Source organism: Microtus ochrogaster, chromosome 1 (assembly GCF_000317375.1).
Source record: "Microtus ochrogaster isolate Prairie Vole_2 chromosome 1, MicOch1.0, whole genome shotgun sequence".
Classification (NCBI taxonomy): domain Eukaryota; kingdom Metazoa; phylum Chordata; class Mammalia; order Rodentia; family Cricetidae; genus Microtus; species Microtus ochrogaster.
Window position 1 is genome coordinate 112211875 of NC_022009.1, and position 23173 is coordinate 112235047.

General features: G+C 40.8%; 1 protein-coding gene and 1 long non-coding RNA gene across 2 annotated transcripts in view; one reads left to right on the top strand and one right to left on the bottom strand.

Annotated features, from left to right (window-relative positions):
- Positions 1-23173, bottom strand: part of Veph1 (ventricular zone expressed PH domain containing 1) — a 172911-nt gene that overhangs the window by 36264 nt on the left and 113474 nt on the right. The window contains exons 10-11 of the mRNA XM_005344073.3: positions 19179-19318; positions 13911-14045 (exon numbers count right to left, since the gene is read on the bottom strand). Coding sequence (XP_005344130.1) covers positions 13911-14045; positions 19179-19318 — 275 coding nt within the window. The remainder of the gene's footprint in view (positions 1-13910; positions 14046-19178; positions 19319-23173) is intronic.
- On the top strand, positions 617-5023 carry LOC113458387. Its single transcript, XR_003378769.1, has 3 exons — positions 617-739; positions 2948-3052; positions 4854-5023. It is a non-coding gene; the product is annotated as an uncharacterized LOC113458387 (long non-coding RNA).

Here is a 23173-nt window from a genome sequence, read left to right on the forward strand (position 1 = left end):
CTCGAGCCACTGAGCTCCAGCTCTAGCCTGGACCTGGCACTAGAAGCCGCTCTCCAAGCATGGGCAGTACTCAGGGAAACCAGTGCTGTTTTGTGTGCTGACCTGGTGTTCTCCTTGGTTCCAGGCAGGAGGCGGCTATGTGAACATGTGACATTTGGGTCCACTCCAATGAGCACTGTTTTGATGGTAGTCACCAGATTCTATCTGGATGAGGCGTCGGGTGATTCCAGCATGAAAACTTCTTTTTTCTTTAAAACAGGTATCCTTTTAGATGGATACTCAACAGAAACACCAAATTGAATATAATTTGAATATAAACATCAAAATGTACCGAAACAATAGTTAGATTCTGAAAACCATTGATTTCCCAAATTTAAATAAAACAGAGATCACTCTGCATTCATATAATTGCAGTGGGAAAGGAATGATATATTCTTGCAACCACGGTTACCAAGTCACAGGCAACTCAGAATTCTAACTGCGAAAACAAACGCCACCGACCGTCCTCCTTCCTCACGTGTCTGTCATCAAGAGACATAGGCTGGTCTGATCTTGCAGGGACAAACCAGAATTTGTATTTTGAAATGAGTGTTAAACCTGAATGACTATTCCTAATTAGGGGCACAGGGTCTAAAGAAAAAGAAATCAAATCTTTGGAGCCTTTCCTCAAAACCTTTTCAGGAGTGTCCTAGAATTGTTCTCAGAGGATTTTTCATCATAGAATAAGAGAATATAAGAGGTAAGTTCCACTGCTTCTATGAAATTTTGGTTTGTTTTGTGTGTGTGTGTGTGTGTATGCATGCATGTGTATAATTGTGTTTGTGTATGCTTCTGTGTGTGGATGTACACGTGCCTGTGAGAGCGGGTAGAGTTCAGAGGATAATCGGGGATGCTGTTTCTCTGGTGCTGTCTACCTTTACTTGGAGACAAGATCTCTCACTGGCCCAGAATTTGCTAAGTAGGTGAGGCTGGCCTGCCAGGGAACTTTGAGATTCCATCTACTTCTGCCTTCCCAACGCTGGGATCATGAGTCTATGCTTCCACATCCACTTCTTAAAAATGTGGGCCCTGAGAATTGAACTCAAGATCAAGTGCTTTTCCAAGACAGCACTTTAGTTTTTAAGGCTGCAGTTTACTTTTTACTGAGACATATTCAAATTGAGCAGTTTCCTTCTTTTTTTTATTTTTTTCTTTTATTTATTTTTTAAGATTTCTGTCTCTTCCCCGCCACCGCCTCCCATTTCCCTCCCCCTCCCCCAATTAAGTCCCCCTTCCTCCTCAGCCCGAAGAGCAATCAGGGTTCCCTGCCCTGTGGGAAGTCCAAGGACTACCCACCTCCATCCATTTCTAGTAAGGTGAGCATCCAAGCTGCCTAGGCTCCCACAAAGCCAGTACGTGCAGTAGGATCAGAGACCCATTGCCATTGTTCTTGAGTTCTCAGTAGTCCTCATTGTCTGCTATGTTCAGCGAGTCCGGTTTTATCCCAGGCTTTTCAGACCCAGGCCAGCTAGCCTTGGTGAGTTCCCAATAGAACATCCCCATTGTCTCCATGTGTGGGTGCAACCCTTGCGGTCCTGAGTTCCTTGCTTGTGCTGTCTCTCCTTCGAGCAGTTTCCTTCTATAGTGTATCTGGGCACAGATAAATCTTGGATTCTTTGTGAAAATCAAACTCATTTCCATGTGGTGAAACTTTTGCTATGACTAAGAGTATACAGTCATAGTGGGTGTTGGGGAATGCAGACATGAATGGGAGGACCTCCATCCCACAGGTTAGGAGAGGCACAGAGATGAAAATGAAGTGACCCTGGAGTATGTTGATTGCTTTGCTGACAGGTGTAAGGTGTTGGGGAGACGGCTGGGGGGATCAGTTTGCTCGGAGGGGATTTACAGAGGAGTTGTGATAACAGCACCCCCTGCCATTTAGTGAGCTTGGATGATCTGTCACTCACTTTGCATTTTGTACACATTGTCTCCTCAATCTGTAATGTCCCTGTGGTTTTCTGCACTTGGCATGAGAAGTCAAGGCACAGGACAATAAAAGAGCAGATCAGTAAATGGGAGGGATGGGAGTCAAGCCCTGGTGCTCTATTTTTAGCCACTACACTAGGATGTTGCCTAAAAACAAGTTAGTGCTAGTGTCTGCAGGAACTAATGCTACCCATGAGGGCAGTGGGGAGATTCTCCTGTGCTCTCATAAAGCCGAGAAACTTCATGCTTGCACCGATCACTTAGAAAACAGTGCAACGCTCCTTTCGATTAAAACAGACATTTCAGAGGGACTGCATACCTTAGTTCCCCTAGGAATAGAGTTATTTTGTTAGCTATTTGTGAAAGTTGAGAAAAAGAATCCCTTGCCTGATGCAGACCATCTGGCTGCCTGTGAAGGAAAGCTCACGACAGTAGTAAAATCGGCATGCTTCATTATCAGTCTGACTTGAGAAACGTGGAGGAAATATGATACAATGATAGACCTGAATAGCAGCTAACACTTCTATGCTAACTTAAATAAAATTTAGTGCCAATTCACGGGATAAATAAAGTGTGTGTGGACAGTGGGTAGAGAGAATTGATAATCCATTTTATTAGACTCGTGTAAGGATAAAGACTTTCCTAGGGAATTGAATATTCAAATACGAGGATAGTAAAACAACAGATCAGTGTGTAACAATTAGAGAAATTTGCTTTTGAATGGTGGGTAAATTGCCATTTACTTAGGTTTTGTTTTTGTGGCTACAAAAATCATATGTAATCACTTAGCATAATGGGTTATGGGGACAGAACTGTTTAAGTAGGGGCCCTGAAGGATAGCTACAAAGGGAAAAGAATGATTCCCGCTGAAGGTTGGGATGGTGTTTAGGGTGGCTGGGCTTCCAAACTCGGTGGTCCCAAGGCATCCAGAACAGGCATGTGTGTAGAAATGTCTAAGGGCTGCATTATTCTTTTCAAGGGCTCCTCACCTTCAAGCTTCTCTTCCGATGTCAGTCATGTTAATTGGAGATGAACGAGCATTTGGCTGTGGTTGTGGAGAGTTATAGATGCTATACACACCACGGTAAGACCTAGCTTGTATCAAACTATAGCTCTTTCACCATGACTTCGCAAAAGGAGCCCTATTCATAGAGTGTGGTGAGAACACATTGCGGTAAGTTAGCTTCATCTACCCTGTCTTCCCAAGGCCTATCTTTGTAAATCTTGATCACCCTGCTTGTGTGGTTGCTTCCAAAGTCAACTGCAGAGTATTGCTGAGCCTGGGAGGAGGAGCCAAGAATTCTTGTGAAGATTCACTATCTTCTCCCTCAGAAAATAATCCTGCCATGCCTTAGATCCCTGCCATGGATCTAAAGACCATATATGCATTTCCCAAACTGGCTTGCAGATAAGAAAGTACTTCCTTTTCCGTAGTTTGAACCTTCAGTTTTGGCTGTGTCTTTACCTTTGATCATCTCAAAAAAGACACTTCTCACCTGGTAGTGGCAGCGCAGGCTTTTAATCCTTGCACTCGGGAGGCAGAGACAGGTGAATCTCTGTGAGTTTGAGGCCAGTGGTCTGCAAAGTGGGTTTCAGGACAGTCAGGGTTATTACACTGAAAAATCCTGTCTTGAAAAAGAATCCAAAACCAAACCAAACCAAACAAACAAATCCCATGTCTCTTAGATTGAGATGAAGTGTACCTCAGCACCCAACTATCTAGTCATAACTGGGCAAACTGTTACCTCAGACCCACATAGTTGCTCTTCAGTGCCCAGCAGCTCTACTTCTATGGCCAAGTGATAATGTATCGTGTACTTATGTGAGCGCACGCGCGCGCGAGCATGCGCGCACACACACACACACACAAATGCACACATTTTTTTTTTCATTCCCTCTTCTAGTTCTGATGAACCAGCCCACCTCCATGACTGAAAAGCCATCTTAAAGATAAATTAGGCTCATTCCTGTTTATGGTTGAATCTGTTTCTCAAGGATTGGATTATACTCTACCTGTAACCTTAACTAAAAATGATTCTGTACTGCCTATTCAACCATGCCTTTGTGTCAAAACCATCTTGTAAGCCTACCATTTTTGTCAAAGAGGTGTTATGACTACCTTGTTATGACCACTTTGTAATCATGTTTCAGGAGGTCATTATGACTAATTTGTTATGCTTATGTTCTGCTCATGTAACCCAGATTTGCCTGTCAAATTATCTATTTGAAAATCCCTTACCCCTGAACTATAAAAATCTTGTTTTCCTCACATCCAATGCTAACCTCTTGAACCCCGACTTAGGGCCAGAAAACCCATATACATGAATAAAGAAGCTTGCTTTAATTAATTGTTCCTCAGGCATGGTGCTGGTTAGATTTTACCAACTTGACACACACTCGTGTCATCTGGAAGAGGAAATCTCAACCAGGAAAAAGCCTCCATCGAATTGGTCTGTTTGCAAGTCTGTGGGGCATCATCTTGGTGGCATTTAATGTGGGAGGGCTGAGCCTGCTAAGAGTGATGTCTTCCCCAAGCAGATAGTCCTGGGTTGTTTTTGTTTTTATTAATTTTTTTTTTAAAGAGAAAGACTTGACATTTGGTGTGTGGGTGGGGGATCTGAGATGAGTTGGTAGAGGGGAGAGAATATGATCACAATATAGTGTAGGAAGTTTTCAAGAAATAAAAATATGTTTAAAAGAAAAATAAATAAGTAAAGAAAGGAAGGAAGGAAGGAAGGAAGGAAAGGAGGGAGGGAGGGAGGGAGGAAGGAAGGAAGGAAGATTTGAAGTAAGCAAGTAAGCTAGGAAAACCACAGGGAGCAAGCCAGTAACAACAGAGGCAGCAGCCTTCTTCTTATGGCCTCTGCTTTGGTTCTTGCTTTTAGGTTTCTGCCTTGAGTTCCTGCCCTGGCTTCCCTCAGTGTAAGGCCAGCAAGCCCTGTCCTACCCAGGGTGTTTTTGGCCTTGTTTTTTATCGCAGAAAGAAAAAGCAAATGAAGACAGAGATCTCCCACTTTTTCTTTGAGACAGGGTCTCTCACGGCTTGGAACATCATAAGGAGGTAAGACCCAGCAGTCTTACCTCCCAGTTCTCCATCCCTGGGACTACAAGCATGTGCTACTTTGCCCAAATTTTTATGTAGATTCTTGGAATCTGAACTTGGGTCCTCGCTTGTGAGGTCGGTGCCTTACAGGCAGGCACTTGCCCAGGTCTCCCTGGTTCCCCTAACAGGTGAACCTCTATTAGTGCTTTTCCTGTAAGTGATCTTGTGACCTGAACTATGGCACTTACTGATATTGCTTCATATCGTTAAAAGTTTTATATAATTGTGCTTTCTTAACTTCCCTTTATATGGATAATAACTTTTAGAATCTTGTCTTCAACCATTAAAACAAGTTACAAATTATTCCACATTTTTGTGTGTATAGCTTTTGTTCTGTATACAATTATTATTTCTTTGAAACAGAGTTTTATCTTAAGAATATTAAACCTGCTCCTTCATGTTTGGTACAAATATTATATTTTACATTATTATGTATAATAGATTTTTGGTTTTTTTTAAACCTTCAAATTTTGTGTAATTCTCTAGTCCTCTACAGATTAAATTTATAAGTTTAATTAAATTAAAAGGAGACAGAAAAACATGTACAAAGAATAATGCAATTAGTGGCCATGAGTTCGTCAGCTAAATGGGAAGAATGGTATTTTTACTGATTATTTAAACAAAAAATCAGAGCTGTGTGATGTAGTCCATGCCTGTGATCCCAGCAGAGGCAAAGAGATAAGGAGTCTGGGGCCAGGCTAGACTACATAGTGACATTAGAGACCCCATTTCAAAAATCACAATATGTAAGTAAAATAAGATATAATCACAGGTGAAATTGAGATTTCCTTAATTCTTCCCACCAGCAATTCTCTCCCTGCTTTTCTCAGTCTTGTTTACCCAAAATCAACCCCATCCAAACTGTAGCCCAATTCTGAATGAAGTGCATTTTTATAGCAAGCTAAGGCTGCTTGGTGTGTTTTAAAAATTTATGCAAGCTATCGTAGTGCTTACCTAAGTTTTGCAGTTGGCTTATTGAAATCTTATATTTCAAAACTTGGCCCCATTGTTTCCTTGCATCTAATTACCCCAGCATTGCAACCACACTTCAGACTTTCGCTGGAGGTTTGTGCTGCTCCTTGAGGTGCTGGTGCAGACAACTCTGGAGTTCACATCTCTGCCTGTGTTACCTGTTGCAGGTGTGTGAAAGCTTTGCCTAGAGGTGGAATCACATGGTACTAGCACACATGAATAATCTATAACCAGCTATTGCCAGATCAGGTTTTGTGGGGACACAAGAGCTGTTCTGGGCTGGACTGAGAGCCTCATGTGTGCTAGGCAGGTGTTTTACCACAAAGGTGTGGTTGCTTGGTCTGCTTTCTAATTTTGAGTCAAGATATTGCTCATTTGACAAGGTGGGCCTAGTCACTCTGTGGTCCATGTTGGCCTTGAACTGGTGATCTTCCTGTGTTGTCTCCCAAGAAGCTGTGACAGGCCTGGGCCACCAGATCTGGTTCACCTTGCCTTTTAATGAAGGCCGTAACTGAGAAAATGGCCTTAGGCCTTGTTAAAGACAGAATATTTTCATATTATAATGAAAAATCTCCTTATGCTTTAGAATTATTTTCTGATAAGCTTAACTATAATTAAGACTTTGGGAAAGATAGTTCCTCATTCACTATGACAGTAAACTTATGATTATCCATATTTTTCTTAAGTATTTTTAATTGGGTCTACCTGCTTTGATATTAATAGTATATGAAATCTTCATTTTTTTCATATGATTGTTAGCTTGGACATCTTAGTATTAACACAAGGTTTTATTTTTGTCAATCTGGCCATTATAAAATTGCATAACATTAAAACCATTTAAATCAGTCATCTCAGTGACATTGTGTCTGAATGTCTTGTCCTTCCTAATTTGGTAATTTGAGATTCATTGTAAGTATTTCAAATATTTTCTCCCAGCTTGTGTGTATCTTAACTTTGTTACAGTGTATTTAGCCAGACAGAAGTTAAACTTTTTAGGTGGTTAAATTCATTCATATTTTCTTTAGGATTTTTGCTCATTTGTGCCCTAACTTTTTTTCTTGACCTTACATTATCAGATTACTTTTGATATTTTCTTCTAATTAGTGTAAACGTTTACTAGTTATATTTAGGTCTTTAATTTCTTTCCACAGTGTTTGAGGACCTAATTCTACCTTCTAAGTCCATAAAGTCACAGATCCTCACACTGTTTTACAAATGCTTAACTTTGTCATAGATGACCTGAAATCTTCCTTCCATTACCTATGAAATTCCATATGAACTCAAGACTTGCTGTGGGACAATGGTCTTTTATCCTGTCACTTGTATTATTTTTAATAAAATGCTGACTGACCAGTAGCCAGGCAGGAAGTATAGGCAGGATGACGGTGACCAGGCAGGAAGTAGAGGCATGGCAATGAGAATTATGGGAAGAGGAAAGTTTCCGTTGTCAGTTGTCACCCAGACACAGAGGAAGCAAGATGTGACTGCCTTACTGAAAAAGGTACCAAGCCACGTGGCTAACACAGACAAGAATTATGGGCTAATATAAGTTACAAGAGTTAATAAGAAGCCTGTGTTGTGTGACTTTGCCTGCCTAAAACACCTGATTGATCTAATAAAAAGCAGAATGGTCAATAGTGAGGCAGGAGAACAGATAGGCAGGGCTGGCAGCAACAGAAAATAAATAGGAGGAGAAATCGGGGAAGAGAGTGTTGTCAAACATTTAGGAGGGGGAGCCTTGGTAGAAGTGGGTCAGGGCATGTGGGCCTTGAGGTTTGAAATCCCAGCCCCACTTTCTTTTTGTAGTGAATGAAGGAAGCTGTGTGATTGCTGAGACCTTATGAGAAAACTCCAAGTAAACACAGGAGCCTTGTGATCTCTGTTGGCCTGTAACAGGGTCGTTCTTGGAATATGTTGTGAGCCCCTCCCAGGTGTAGCAGCTAGGAGTGAGCTTACTTCAGATTACTTAGTACAGCTGCCTACTGTTATTTACATGCGTCTGTGGAAAAAGATGTTTTAGCTACATGCGGCCTGGCTTGTCCTTGTGATAATACACTTTACTTTTAACCCTCAGAGTATAAATTGTCTGATGCTCTGAGGAAAGCTGACTATTGCATGAGACGTTAGTCTGCCTCATTTTTAAGCTCTACTCTTCCAGGTTCACAACACCAGCTGCAGCAGTACACAATATACCATTAATTTTTAATTGCACCAAATGCCCTTACCCTTTTCTGTATGTTTAAAGTTAGTACTAGGGCTTTGATATTTATTCTCTTTCTTGTAAGTTTTAAAGAAAATATTTAACTTTCTTTACATGTGATTATATCTTTTCCCCTTAGCTGTGTATACATATTCTTGGTGGTTTCTAGACTTTGCTCTATTTGTTTGTATGTTATTTCTTTTTTTCATAGAAATGGAATGATTTTGTAATTACATTTTAAAATTATATTTTAATATTTAGGGTAGTCCTCTTTCACTTTTTTTTAATCTTAAAATCTTAAGGGGGTGGGAGAGACGGCTCTGAGGTTAAGAGCACTGGCTTCTTTTTTCCTACATAATCATTACTCCCCTGTAAAACAGGGAAAGACAATACATTCATCTCATAGTGCTAGAACTGAGGACTGAGACTTCAACTCAGTGCTACTGTGTTTACCTAAATGCTGACTTTCTCAAGTCCTACACTTAGTTACAAAGAACACAGTGATTGGTACATCCTAAATGGTCAGTAAGACCATTTTTTTGTCACTAGTATTATTTACTTCAATAGGATTCCTTTTGTTCCTCCTTTCCTTTTTATCTTTTCACCTTTTTTGCCTTTTGTTTTCCTGAGACAGAACAAAGCAGCACAGACTGGTTTTGAACTTGCAGTTGGGTCCCTCAGACTCCCGAGTGCTGGGATCAAGAACATCTGCCCACTGGCTCTGAAAAGATTCTTTACCTCTACACTGTATCAGGATAATGTTGGTTTTAACTCCTTATTTGCAAGAGTCTATTTGTTATTTCTGTTCTGTGTTCTACTTGCTCAGTATCCTTTGTTCCTTTTCATGGCCACCGTCAGCCAGGCATGCTCTTTAGATACTCAGATTTCAGGAACTGCCAGACAAAATGCCTGCTTCCATATTGTCCCATGCTTTCAAACGACACTAAATAATAAATGACACTGTATATTCTGGTTTCATTTGAAAATTAAATAAAAACATCTTTAATATTTCATCACTAAGCATAATTTCCTTTTACTAGGCAAATATGCATAGTTATAAAACTATTTCTATTTCTAGTTAGTGACATTGCTCATTTATTTTATTCGATCAGCACATATCTTTGAATGACTTTATGTGTTTGTGATTCTTTGGGTACAAAGCATACTTCTTGTGTGAGGCAAATGTCATTAGGGAGACAGATTGTGGGGGTTTGAATGAGAATAACCCCAAGGGCACATATGTTTAAATGCTTGGGCCCAGGTTGGCGGAACTGTTTGGGAAGGATTAGATGTGACTTTATTGGAGGAGGTGGGTCACTAGGGTGTGGGCTTTGAGGTTTTAAAAGCCCTTGCCATTCCCAGTGCCTCTGTTTCTGCTACCTACTTGTGGGTAAGAATGGAAGCTCTCCAGTACTGCTCTAGTACCGTGCCTGTCTGTCTGCCCAATGCTGTGCTCTCTGCCATGATGGCCAGGGACTCTAACCTCTGGAACTTTAAGCCCTCATAAGCTCTCTCTTCAGTAAGTTGCCTTGGTCATGGTCTAGAAGAACTAAGACACAAACAATAACATTTGATACAAAATGTGAGCTTAATCAAAGTTTGGATCTTATCCAAATTTTTTATGCTATGAGTGTCTAGAGATGATATTTTTCACTTGAACCAGTGAACATATGCATTATACAAATAAAACTAACTCTCTCTCATAGTTCTGTAACCTTGAAGTATAACATTAAATAAAGATATCACGCTTCAATTTTTCTGTGAGATTGGTAAGAATTTGCAAATGATAAATGCATTGAATTTTTCATTGAAAATTCATGGAAATATGGGGAATGCTCTCTGATAATGCTGGTCTGATCAAATTCTAAAACTGTAAGAGATTATCCTTGAAATTCATCTTTATTTCTCCACTCTGAATTATTCTCAGGGAATCGAAGGCAGATTTGAATTGTGTTGTATAGTGGGAGAGTGACAGGGACAGGGACAGAATAAGAGGGAGCGAGTACAGAGGGAGAGAGGCAGCAGTGGGAGGTTTGGGGGAGCGATACAAGGAAACTGGAATACATAGACAAAGGCCTCAGTGAGTGGTAAAGACAGGCTTTAACCCCGGGACATGCTATCCAGGTATGTGTGTAGAGAAAGAAGGATAAGGAATGTGGCTCTAACCAATATAAAATTTCGGGTTTTGACAGAACAAAATGTTGGTCCTTTCTCCCGCAACACAAGTGTTGGGATCAGCTAGCTTTTCAGAGCTGCAGTCCCCCATGTGGGAGCTCATATTTTCAGGCTGTTTCCACTCTGTCAGCCCAGTATCGCAATTGTTTCGAGTCCCCATGGTCGGAGAAGAGAGAGAAAACACAGACACTCATACACAGCCCATGAGTGCGGCAACACAGAACTCCTCTAGTGTTTCCTGGGCTGAGGCAAGTCTCAAGGTCAAGCTGTGCTTCAAGAACGTGGTGCCTGCCTGTGTCCGGAAGAGAGAAGAACCAGACGCATTGGTGACGGCCCTGAGGTCACCATAGTGTGCAGTTTCGCTCTCGTTCTGCCACTGACTTCCAACAGGTCCCCTGGCTTTCGATTTTAACATTTGAACAAGACAATATTTCTTTACTCAATGGACACTTACTGTTTGGGCCAAATGCTGTATGGCCATGGAAATAAAATGGTAGATTTGAGGAAATCTCTGCTCTCAGATACTTGCTATGGTCTCAGGCTCTGGGTAAGTGGCAGGATAACATGTATACACCATCATATATGGTCTGAATTTAATGAGTCTTAGTGACTGTCTAAATTCCAAAGTTTCTATTTGAAAACACTACAGAGTCATATTCTGGATCCTCAAGCATTCTCTCAGATGTGTCTCCCGAGCACCTGCTTCTCTTGAGAGCCTGAATTCTCTAGACTGAAGTGAAAGTTCAGACACAGAGAGACAAATGCCATTACTTTCATACCACTGTGTGTATGTGTATGAGTGTGTATACAACATGTGTGTATGTGTGTGCATGTATGTGGTAGGTGTGTGTGTACACACATGTGTTTATTTATGTGCATTTGGGTGTGTGTATGTGTGTGCATGTGGAGTTGTGTGTATTCTGGGATATACTGTGGAAATAAAGATGTCCCCACAGAGTCTCAGCTATTTTGAACTTAATATGAAGAACTCTTCATAAAAGATGGTAGCAAGGAAGTATGATTGAGAAATTTTGGGACAGAAATTTTGCCACACAATGCACATCCCAGACACCAACATTTTTCTATTCTCATGAATAAACCAAATTATGAAACTTAGGGCATTTACGAAAATTGGCTTTACAGTTACTTTTTCCCTGAAGGGATATTTATTGGCATGAAGTAAGAATATGAATAACAGTAATAGCAAGTACGAAACTGATTGCCAAGTTATTTTTTTAATCTCTTAGAACTTGAAGTAAGTGCCAAGTTTTAATTTTCTTGTTGTCCCCAGTTAAAATAGCTAATGCTTGAAATTTTTATAAGAACTTGTTGCAATTTTTTAAGCATAATGTAACAATTGAAGATTTGGGAGAAATATGCAAAGGATGCCATTAACTTTCTGCTGACCTGATTGCGGGATTTCCTTTCTCTTTTAATACCAAGAGTCATATTCTTGAGCCAGGGTCAAAGGACAGGGAAAAATAAGTTGAATATTCCTCTGCTTTTTATAAACTCTTATAAATAACAATTCTGATTAGTTACAGTTCTCATCCTGTTGCTGTTCTTCCTTTAAGAGACATTGTCACAATGTGTCAGGTTTGGGTTAATTTGTAACTTGTTTTTACTTCCTTATTGTGTACATGCATTGTGTGTGTGTTCACTTGCCCGTACACACACACACACACACACACACACACACACACACACACACACACACACACACGAGACAGAGGAGAACATCCTTGTCTTCCCCTCTTGCTTTCTGTTTCATCCCAGAGACAGGATCCCTCACGGAACCCCTTACTGTTTCTGCTAGGCTGGCTGCCAGCAAGCTCTGAGGATCTGCTTCCTGTACCTGCCCTCCAGGGTCGCAGTGCTGGGATTACAAGCTCATGAAGCCATGCCTTTTGAAAAACATAGGTGCTGGGGATTTGAACTTAGGCCTTTTTGTTTGCAGAGCAAGGGCCCTTATCCAATGAGACACTTCTTAAGCTCTTATTTGACTTTACTTAATACTGACATGCTTATTTCTTTTCTCATAAACAAAATGAGTAAAGGGAGAGAGGGGGAAAGGTTGGTCACATGGTACCAAGACAAGAGAGACAAGAGACAGACATGGTATTCTATTGTTCAATAAAGTGACTATAGATAGTAACAATTAATATATATTTTTAAAGAGCTGTAATAACAGAGTTTATTTTTTTCACCAAACTACTAAATGCTTGAAATTGAGATATTTATCCTGATTTGAATATATAAGAGATACATCTATTTAAATATCCCATAATACTCCATAAAAATGTACAATTTTTAAAAGAAAAATCAGTAAAATGAGGTCAGAGACAATATAAAATGAAGTCTGATCAAATATATCAGAAACTCTGAATTTCCCACTTCATCCAATACTTATCACTGGGAATTTTTAAAAAACAAAACAATCATCAGAGTCCTTGGATCTAGACGGGGTTTATGGTGCAACACTGGTCATGGCCAGAGCAGCTCCCAGCAGCCATCTCTGTTTGCACATACAATAGACTTGAGTGACCTAGTCTACTGTAAGGATATCAAGTGCTAACTTGTGACTCCACAGCCCATACCAAAGTCATCCCTTTCTTCACACTAGCATTTTAACCACCAAAATTCACAGACATGGCTGCCCTTTCTGTCTTAATCTGCTGGTGTCAACAAAATAGCCGAGGCCAAGACACTCAAAGAATTTCTTTCTTACAGTCCCGAAGACAGGCCACCTAAGCCCAAGGCCCTGGAAGCTGTGATGTGTGTAAGAGCTTGGTCACTGCTCCTCATTCACACTGAACTCTGTTTCCTCCGTGGACGGCTGAAGGAGAGATGGGCTCAGCTGGTTCTTCTTCTCCCTCCTTCTACAAAGCCACTGACGGCATTTAGAAAGGTTTGACTCCATGACTTAATCAATTCCTCAATGCCTCACCTTGTCATCACATTAAACAGGGTTAATGACATTTGGAGATTTGAATGTGTCCAGACTACCTCAAACCACGGTGGTATGGGACCATGGCACTTTCATCGACCCCAAATCAACCCAGCCTTCCAAGTATGGTTCCTGTCCTTGGTCAGAGTAATCATTCCCTGCTCCATGCAGCCCTATGGCTTTTCTCAAAGGAAATCAAGCTCCCCAGAGCCCTTGTACCACACTTTTTCTCTATCCAAAAGCCAGTTCTATTTTGCTCTATGATCGTTTTCTGGTACAGCTGCATGCTCACCATGAGGGTGATTGCTATTATTGACACAAGGCCTCACTATATACCCAGCTTGGCCTTGAATTTGTAATCCTGCGTTGGCTTCCTGAGTGCTAGGATTACAAGTATGTACAAGACTAAATTCCAAAAGCACTCTTTAATAAGAGAAAGGAAATAAAGAAGGGAAAATTGAACGCTTAAGAAAAAAGGCAAACCATTTAAACACAATGTTGAATCTTGGTTTAAAATAACATGTGTGAGGAGAAAAAGCACCGACCTTCTGCTGTGGAAATGTGGACTCTGTCATGGCGTCTTCAAAGCTGTGGGTTCCCCTGGCCTGCGTCTTCTCCCATAGGGCTTTGAGGAACTGCACAGACCCACTCTGAATGGACAGGGGCTCAGGAAACAGGCTCTGTAATGACAAAAGGATGGAGCTATTGCATCACCTCTTGACCCAATGGTACAATCTGACAAGATAGTACTATGTAGGCTGCCCTGAATGTGAACATGACATAATTAAGTAGTACACCAGAAATCTATACTGAAGAACAGTTCTATGATTTAGGTCATACTTCTGAGTTTCTAAAAGAAAAATTTTAATTAATAAGGTTTTATGTTCTTGACTGTATATGTGCTTAAATCTTGTAATATAATGCTATCTTAATGATTTCCCAATAGCATTCCTTAATTGGAATGTGGTAAATATAAATATTCATGTTTAATTTACCAAAGATCTGAGAATGAAGGCATAACATTAAAACCAGAGTTCACAAGAGTCTATATATAGAGTGGGACAAGGAAGAATACAGATCAAACAGTTATTAAAGAGTTCATTATTTAATTAGGCAATATGAACATTCTGAACGAGTATGAGACAAATAAAACATTCTTCATTCGAAAGTGTGAAATGAGTGAATATTCTTAAGCTTTAACTTCTTTGTGTTGTCAATGAGACACTACATTAAAAAAGACATTTAAATAGAATTCAGTACAGTCAGTAAGAATCAGCTTTTCAATGGGCATGTTAAATGTATGCTCACATGTTTGCTACTCTGTGATGTAACCTGTAATCTTTGATATATTGAAATGTTCCATTTATGGATGTGAGAAGAATTTTGTAAAAAACATATAGAACCCTAATAAGTGACATAAATATAAAATATTTACATACAATACCATAATATTATTTGGTATTATGAGGTAGGGTACAGTAATGAGATTGGCTTATAAATCCTATTTCATGACAATGACTGAGACTTTTAAGACTGTCTGTGCACACAACTTGCTACTCAATGAGAAATCCTAAATATTTTTTTTTCAGGAAAATCTCATGAATGGCATCAAAATGTGCGAACGAGTGGCCTCTTGTGCTGGCCATGGAAAGTAGAGAATCGTGGATGCCAAGTTAGTGACTGGCAGATTTTTTAAAAACCTTTTTAAAAAATGTATTAACTTTTTAAATGATTTATTTGTTTTTATTTTATGTACATTGGTGTTTTGCCTGCATGCATGTCTCTGTGATGGTGCTGGATTCTCTGGGACTGAACTGCCATGTGGATGCTGGGAATTGAATCTGGTCCTCTGGAGGAACAGTCAGTGCTTTTAACCACTGAGCCATCTTTCTAGCCAAACCAAGAGATATTCAAAGTTTACAAGCCAGCAACTTACTGAAATTTACTTTGTGCACACACCCTGGATTTTTCTGATTATTGTCTGAATCATACAGTACATGGCTTTTTGTTTCCAGAAGAGGGGGCTTGATTTAATGGGTCATTATTCCAAAGAGGACTGGGTCTGAGTCTGAGAACTCAACGAACTTGGGAAGTTGACCTGACAGTGGGAGATGGCCAAGTGTACAAGACCAGTGAAGAGTTTGTAATTACTAAATAAATGGAAGTGATGTTGTGGCTTTGCCCCAAGCCAGGATTTACCCAGATTGCATAAATCATAGGTATGAGCAAAGAGAAAGCAAGGCAGTAGAATAAGCTCAAAGAAAACATTACAAAGAGATACTTTCTGGTGAATATCCTTAAAGAGGAGGAGAAAGAATCAGACATTCAATAAAACAAAATTGAAAGAGTGAAAAAAGTTTTCTTCAGAAAGTTAAGAACAAAGCCAAACATGGAGCCAAACACAAAATCACTGATGAAAACTATTTGAAAAAAAATTAGTGTAGGAAAATGAATATTATTATTTCAAAAAAATTAATGTTATTTTTATGTTTATGTGCAATTTGGTCATCCCAAAGTATGAGCTGTTCTTTGCAAGATATTATTAAGTGTTCTTTTTCTTTTTTTGTAAATAAAGTTTTATTGCAGCACTCAGGGGCTGCATCCAAGGAAAGCTAACTAATCCTCTCGAAGCACCCATCAATTGCCAATAGCTTCTCAACTAGGAGTGGGGCTTTGTGACATCTCCATCCTCTGTGCTGTGGTTTTGTCTTGCCTGATCTTGTGGAAAATGTTGCAACCACCATGGACTGATGTGCAGCTGCTATGCTGTGTCTGGAGAACACTGTTTTGCTGTGGTCATCCATGACATCTGGCTTTTAAAACCATTCTGCCCTTTCTTCCATCAGATACTGGCCTCGGGAGGAAGTATAATATTGTCCTAGTTAGGGATTCTATTGTTGGACAAAACACCATGACCAAAATGCAAAACTTGGGGAGGGAAGGGTTTATTTGGCTTACACTTCATCACTGAAGAAAGTCAGGATTGGAACTGAAACAGGGAAGGATCCTGGAGGCAGAAGCTGATGCCGAAGTCATGGAGGGGAACTGCTTACTGGCCTGCTTCCCATGGCTTGCCCAGCCTTTTTCTTAGAGAACCCAGGACCAGCAGCCCAGGGATGGCACCACCCACCATGGGCTGGACCCTTCCCCATTGATCACTAAATGACAAAGTGTCTTACAGCTGAATCTCATGGAGGCATTTGCTCAACCGAGGCTCCTTCCTCTTTGATGACGCTACAGCTTGTATCAAGTTGACATACAAAACCACCCAGTACAGATATAAATTTAGGGCTGAGCATTCCAGGCTTTTATGTTTTACATGTTGGTCAATTGTGAGTCTCTGTGTTAGCTGTTTGTTGCCATCTACTGTAAAAAAGAAGCTTCTTTGATAATGGTTGGGTGATACACCATTCTATTGGTATCACAATAAGTCATTAAGAGACAGTTTAATGCTATGCCACTTTAGCAGAAAAATCATAGTATTTTTCTCCCCAAGAGCCTGTTCTTTACCTAACAGTGGGTTCTTGACCCTGCTAATGAAGCCAGGCATGAGTTCCATCTTGTGGAGTGGGCCCTAAATCCAATCAGAAGATATTTGGTTGCTCCGATATTTGTGCCACTACTGCATCAGTGTGTAATCTTTGCAGGCCAGATGCTGTAGCTTGCAGAACTTAGTTGGGTAAGGTTGATGATGATTTTCCCCTAGGTGATACGTAGACTGTCTTTCAGCACTGTGAAGCTAACCAGTAGGGACAAAGTCTCCGAGTCGGTACCAGCTTGATTTTTCCATATTCTTGAATTTGAGTGTGTGATGTCTTCAGCAGTTCAGTCTTATGATGTGCTAGAGCATGCTGTTCTCAACATGTGGGTTGCAGCCCCCTTGACAAACCTCTTTCACTCAAAATATTTGTATTATGATTCATAACAGTAGAAAAGCTGCAGTTATGAAGTGGCAACAAAAATAATTTTATGGTTGGAGGTCACCCCAACATGAGGAACTGTATTAAAGGGTCACAGCATGAGAAAGACTGAAAACCATTGTTTTAGAGGGAAACACAAGTAATAGCAATAGCTTGTAATGTTTAGGAGTCTTTGAGACCTCACTGGCCAATAATTTGAAAAGAGGTAACCTATATTGGGCTGTGGGCTTTATATTTGACAACCTATGATGTCTACAAAAGGCATTGTCCACATGTAATTTTCAAATATTTTATTAAATTAAAAAAGATTATTATTTATGTGTGTGCATTGTATGGGCACACACATATTATGTTATACAGATGTGCATAACAAAAGAAAACTTGTGGAAGTTGGTCTTCTTCCACATGGATCCAATGAATTAAACTCGGGTCACCAGAGCCACCTCACCACCCCAGGTGACTTTTATAGGTACTATTATAGACGTATTTTATTGACTAAAGTAATTATATGGTCGAATCACTTGGCTTAATTTTCAATCATATTATAAGACTCAGATCCTGCATTTTCAACTTCTTCCCACCCTGCAAAGATTTCCCATTTTGTTTTCAAAACACAGGAGTTGGTCATTTTTTACTCTTTGACTCTGGGGGCCTGCCACCCAGCTCTCAAATAAATACACGGAGTTCTATTCTTACTTAGAAATGCCTGGTCTTAGCTTGGTTTATTTCTAGCCAGCTTTTCTTGCTTAATTTATCCTGTCAACCTTTTGGCTCTGGGCTTTTATCTTTAGTTTGCATACCTTTCTTTACTTCTTACTCTGTGGCTTGCTGTGGAGCTGGGTGACTGGCCCCTGGAGTCTTCCTCTTTCTCTTGCTCCTAGATCTTCTCCTCCCAAATTTCTCTTCCCGTTTATTCTCTCTGCCTGCCAGCCCCACCTATCCTTTCTCCTGCTTAGCTCTTCTTAGCTGTTCAGCTCTTTATTAGACCAATCAGGTGTTTTAGACAGGCAAAGTAACACAGCTTCTGAGTTAAACAAATGCAACGTTAAAGAATGCAACACATCTTTGCATCATCAAACAAATGTTCCACAGCATAAACAAATTTAATACATCCTTAACTAATCCTTTACAACACACAGGCAACAATGAAAAGATCACTGTGTTAGAGATCCAATGATCTGAGTTCTGCCCTTCAGTTTCCTTAATCAATAAAAACAATCTTTAAGATCTCGTCTGGTACTGACATCTCACAATCTACACTTACATTTCAAGTGTAAATTTAATGTTTCTAGGGAACATTTCTAAATAAGGGTCTCTTTTCATGTTGCCATTTTGTCATAAAATTCTTTATTGTTAAGTTGAAAATATTTCTTCATGTAATTTCTTCTGCGTACAGATATTCACCAGGAGAAAGTGGATTTCAGAATCTTAACAATGTCAAAAACAATATGCTTACACTAAAATTAACTGGATTGTAGAAGAAGGTAAAGAGTTACTCTACAGATCGTAGGCGTCCTCCCAAATAAGCCACTTTTACTGCTACTCAACATAAAGTAATTTTCTTAAAACTTCGGTTCTGAGGGTTGAGCCTAGGGCTTGCATGATGCAGTCAAATGCTGTGCTGTGGTGCCCACCCCTTCTCCCCCCCACCACTTCTCTGTCAAAGCTAAGGTATGTAAGATGAGAATAGGTTTGACTTGCTGATTAATGATTCAGTATCTTTTTTAAGGAAATGGTATTAAAATATAAAAAAATATATCCTAAGAATGAATGCAAATATGCTGTTATCTACACACCATTTTTGGCAAAATTATTAATAATGCAATAAATACAATTGTAACCACACATCCTAGCAGCTCATTCAGGAGCCCAGTGAGCATGAGTTATACACACCTGCTGGAAGAGAAACATGATCTGGATCCATGGCTGGGGGGCTTGGCTGATGAGGGTGAAGCTGGACTTGCTGTACAGGCAGTACTGACCCTTTAAGGAACAGGTAAAGAACAGCTTTGCCACACAACTTTTCACGGTATCTAGAAATAATATAGCATTGAACATTAGTTATGCTTTATGACCCAACACACAAGCACCTTTAGGAACAGTTCTTGAGTTTTCAGATGGCAAGCTAATGACTCTATACAACTCTATATTTTGGAGTGGATCCATTTCATGGAGGGCACATATTTTAAGTGTATGTAAGTGGAATGTAATGTAAATGAATTTGGTTTAAACAGGTTGTATTCTGTCAACGTTTATCTTCTTTTAAGTACCATGCTATGATAAAAAGATCAAGCAACTTCCAGAGACATGGAAGCCATGAAGTCAACACAAAGGTCTGCATGTCACCATGCCATAGTCATCTCATTGGAAACATTGAACTGGCGATTTCAGAGGATAAGCTCAATAAGTCAATAGAGGACATGCAGAATCTACCGGCAGTGGGTAGTGAGCTGCCAACTGTTGGTGCTGTCCTTTTGGCTGTGTGTGAGTCATAAAGATAGCTTCCAATAAACTCCTGTCAGAAATGTAGGCTTCTGTGCTCTGACCTGGTCTCATTTGAGAGGCAATCTCAACGTGAAAATTAATTACCTGAGATCATTCCTTAAGGACAAAAAAGTGGTGGGAGGGTGATATGGGGCTGAAACAGTGGAGAATCAGACATTTATGCACTCAAGAATAAATGGAGGAATGAATGTTGTGAGTGCAGGTTGAGACTGTATGTGCTAGCACGGTATGAAGTCCTAGACAGTAGCGGCAATCATGGATTGACTTCTACATTTTTACATGCTGGATTCTACTTAATTTTTCCAATGCTATCAGATGAAAGGTATTATTGCTGGAATCTTAAATGCTACCCAACATCTCTTATGTTAGGAGCTTGGTTGTCAATAACGAGCTAGGTCTCCAAACATGAAGATGTAAGAGAACAGTCCACATCAAACAAAGTCAGAGATAGATTTAGGATATTCTCATAGGAGATCTCAGAGTTTGCAGACACGAAAGCGCTTCTGGAATTTATATGAACTTTAAATCAAATACATGCCTTTCCCCCCACATAATACTAATACAGTTGATTTCTGGCAATGATACAGAGTCTCTCTGTGGTTACAGTGCGTCAGTGGGAGGCCATATGTCATAAATAAATATTTGGCTCTATCAAGCAGAGGCTTATCAAAAGTCATGCAGAGGCAAATGAGGCTGGCAAGTGGGGATCCCCTGCAGGCAACGGCCCACGTTGTGACTCCTGCAGGCACCGTCCACGTGCTACCAATTACTTTGCAATTCTGCATAATACGTAACAGCAAGCAGATTTGAGGAAGAGAACATTTTAGAAAATTTTATGATTAGACTCCACTAAAACGAGCCTCTTGACGTTTTTCTCTCTGAAGAGGAAGGGACAAGCGTAAGGAAGGCTGGGTGTGATTCGTCTGCCTCCTCTGTCTCCAGCTGGACGCTCTGAATTAAGACCTCGTGTTCCAGCGGCTGTACGGCAGTGTCTTGGCCAAGGGACTGACAGAGTTGGGAAGTCTGTTGCACCTCCACAGAGCGCATGTCAAACTCTGACGCTCTCGTTAGCGCTTGTTCTTTGAGTCCTAAGGAGCCCGGCTTTCCCACGACAGTCACTACTTCTGTGTTGACTTAATAATGATGTGGCTGTCAGGAGAAAGTTAGGTGGCCTCTTGTTCAAGTAAATGCTGCTAACTAAGATTCACTGGACAGAAAGGAACTAACCCTGTGCAGCCAATTCTGGAGACATCCTGTGAATTTGGGTACCAGATTTAGAACCCCTGTCTCCAAACAAAAGGTCATACTATAAAAACGTGTATATTTCAAGTGTATGGATATAAAAAAAAGTGAACAATATGAGGGTTAGCATGAAATAAAGAGCCCTAGCAATCACTGACAGCAGAGGAGTTAGCCTTGGTGATTGAAGCTGAGGAACCTAAAGGAGCCACATCCTGGTACCAGCATTGGTGCAGGGACGAGGATACGCATGTGGGTGTCACTGCAGGCAGGGGGGTTAGAACTAAAGGCTCTCGAGGATCAACAGCCTGGTCGTAGGCATTGGGCAGGGATGAGAACACATGTCTGAGAAAGTATGGGAACAAGAGGCAGGGGCATAGCTATGAGTCAGGAGCAAGTCCTAATTGTGCCTAATTGTGCTACCTACTGGCTACCTGATCTTGGATTGACTTTTAGGTTTGTCAAATAAAACCAGGACAGCAACAGCTACACTAAAAACTTGTCATCAGGATCAAATAAAAAGTTATTCCAGCCAGGCAGTGGTGGTGCACGCCTTTAATTGAAGCACTCTGAGAAGCAGAGGCAGGGGGATTTCTGTGAGTTCAAGATCAGCCTGGTCTACAGAGCCAGTTCTAGGACAGCCAAGGCTACCAAGAAACCCTGTCTCAAAACACCAAAAAGGGGAAAAATCATTTGTTATCTTATTCAGTTACTATCCACCATGTACCATAAATTGAAATTAATTGTTTTTGCTATTAATAAGCACACCACATAGACACAGGTCATCTGGATCTGGATCTGGGTTGGAGATAGACCCTGGAAAATGATCTATAATGGATCATGTGAAGGAAGGAAGGGGCTGGGCCACAATCACGCAGCCCTTAACAACTACATCAAACCTAATGGCCTTCATCTCCCTCTCCCTCTCCTTTTCCTTCATCCTCCCACCCCTTTCTTTTAAATCCATATAACCCATGTCTCTGCTGGATGACTCAAAGTCAGCTTAGGCCATGTGACTGCTGAGGTCTTCTACCATCTTGCAGAACAGAGCACTGAAAATTACCTCTGGCCACAGGGTAGGCTGTACCCCAGCCACTACACAAAAGACTCCCCAGCTTTCAGATGTCACAGTCGCCAGAAAGCAGCTGAACCCAAACAGATCCGGGAACTGCGGGTCTATGTTGTATGCTAAGAACAGAATGGCGGGAAGGAGGGGAGCAAAATCTTATAGACGTAGTTTTGTTTATTTTTTAAAGTAAATCTTTTGTTTGCTTGTTTGTTTGCTTTTCGATTTCTTTAGCTTTTCTGTAACTGGCTCTGTAGAACAGGCTGGCCTCTGCCTCCTGAGTGCTGGGATTAAAATCCTGCTCCACCACTGTCCAACTAAAATAAGTCTTAATTTTAATTAGCATGCACAGTGTAATATTAAGTTGGGGGCCGTCACCTCAGTCCTTGGCATTCATCCTTGGGGCGCCAATGGAGCAGAAAGCTCCATCTCAGGCCCCTCCCCTTGGGAGTTGCCTTGAGCTGGGCTCCACCTCCAGGAAAGCCTGCCAAACGCTGACCCCTCCCCAGGGAGGGCCAGGACCACACCCACAGGCTATTTAGGCTTGTGCTGGAAAAAAGAACACGAGGTCTTCAGGCTTTGTGTGTGCTCTCCCTCTCTGCCGCCCAGTCTCCAGCCCCCAAACCCCCACCCTATGCTCCTGGCCACCCAAGAGTGCCATTCATTAAACGTGAGCATCTTTGATTTGGCCTAATCTGGTCTAATTGGAGTTATTTTGCATAGATGGAGAGGCCTGTCTTAAGATTTTTCCTAACACACAGTATGGGTTTCATCGTAGAATTTTAAAATAAAATTTGATTTTGTTGATTTTCTTTCCCTATCATCCTCCCTCCTGCTCCCGAGTCCCCTGTATGTCTCCATACCCCATAATGTCCTTTTCCCCAGTTTCGTGTCTCACATGTACCGTCACCCTTTCTGGTGTCATAGCCTAGACTGCACGCACCTTCACTTGTAAACATGCATACAAACATAATCCAGTGTCCACACAGGAGAGAGGGTGTGTGGGTTTTGCGCTTTTCAGTCTGGGTTACTTGACGATGTAATTCTTCCCCGTTCTACCCATTTCCCTGCATATTTT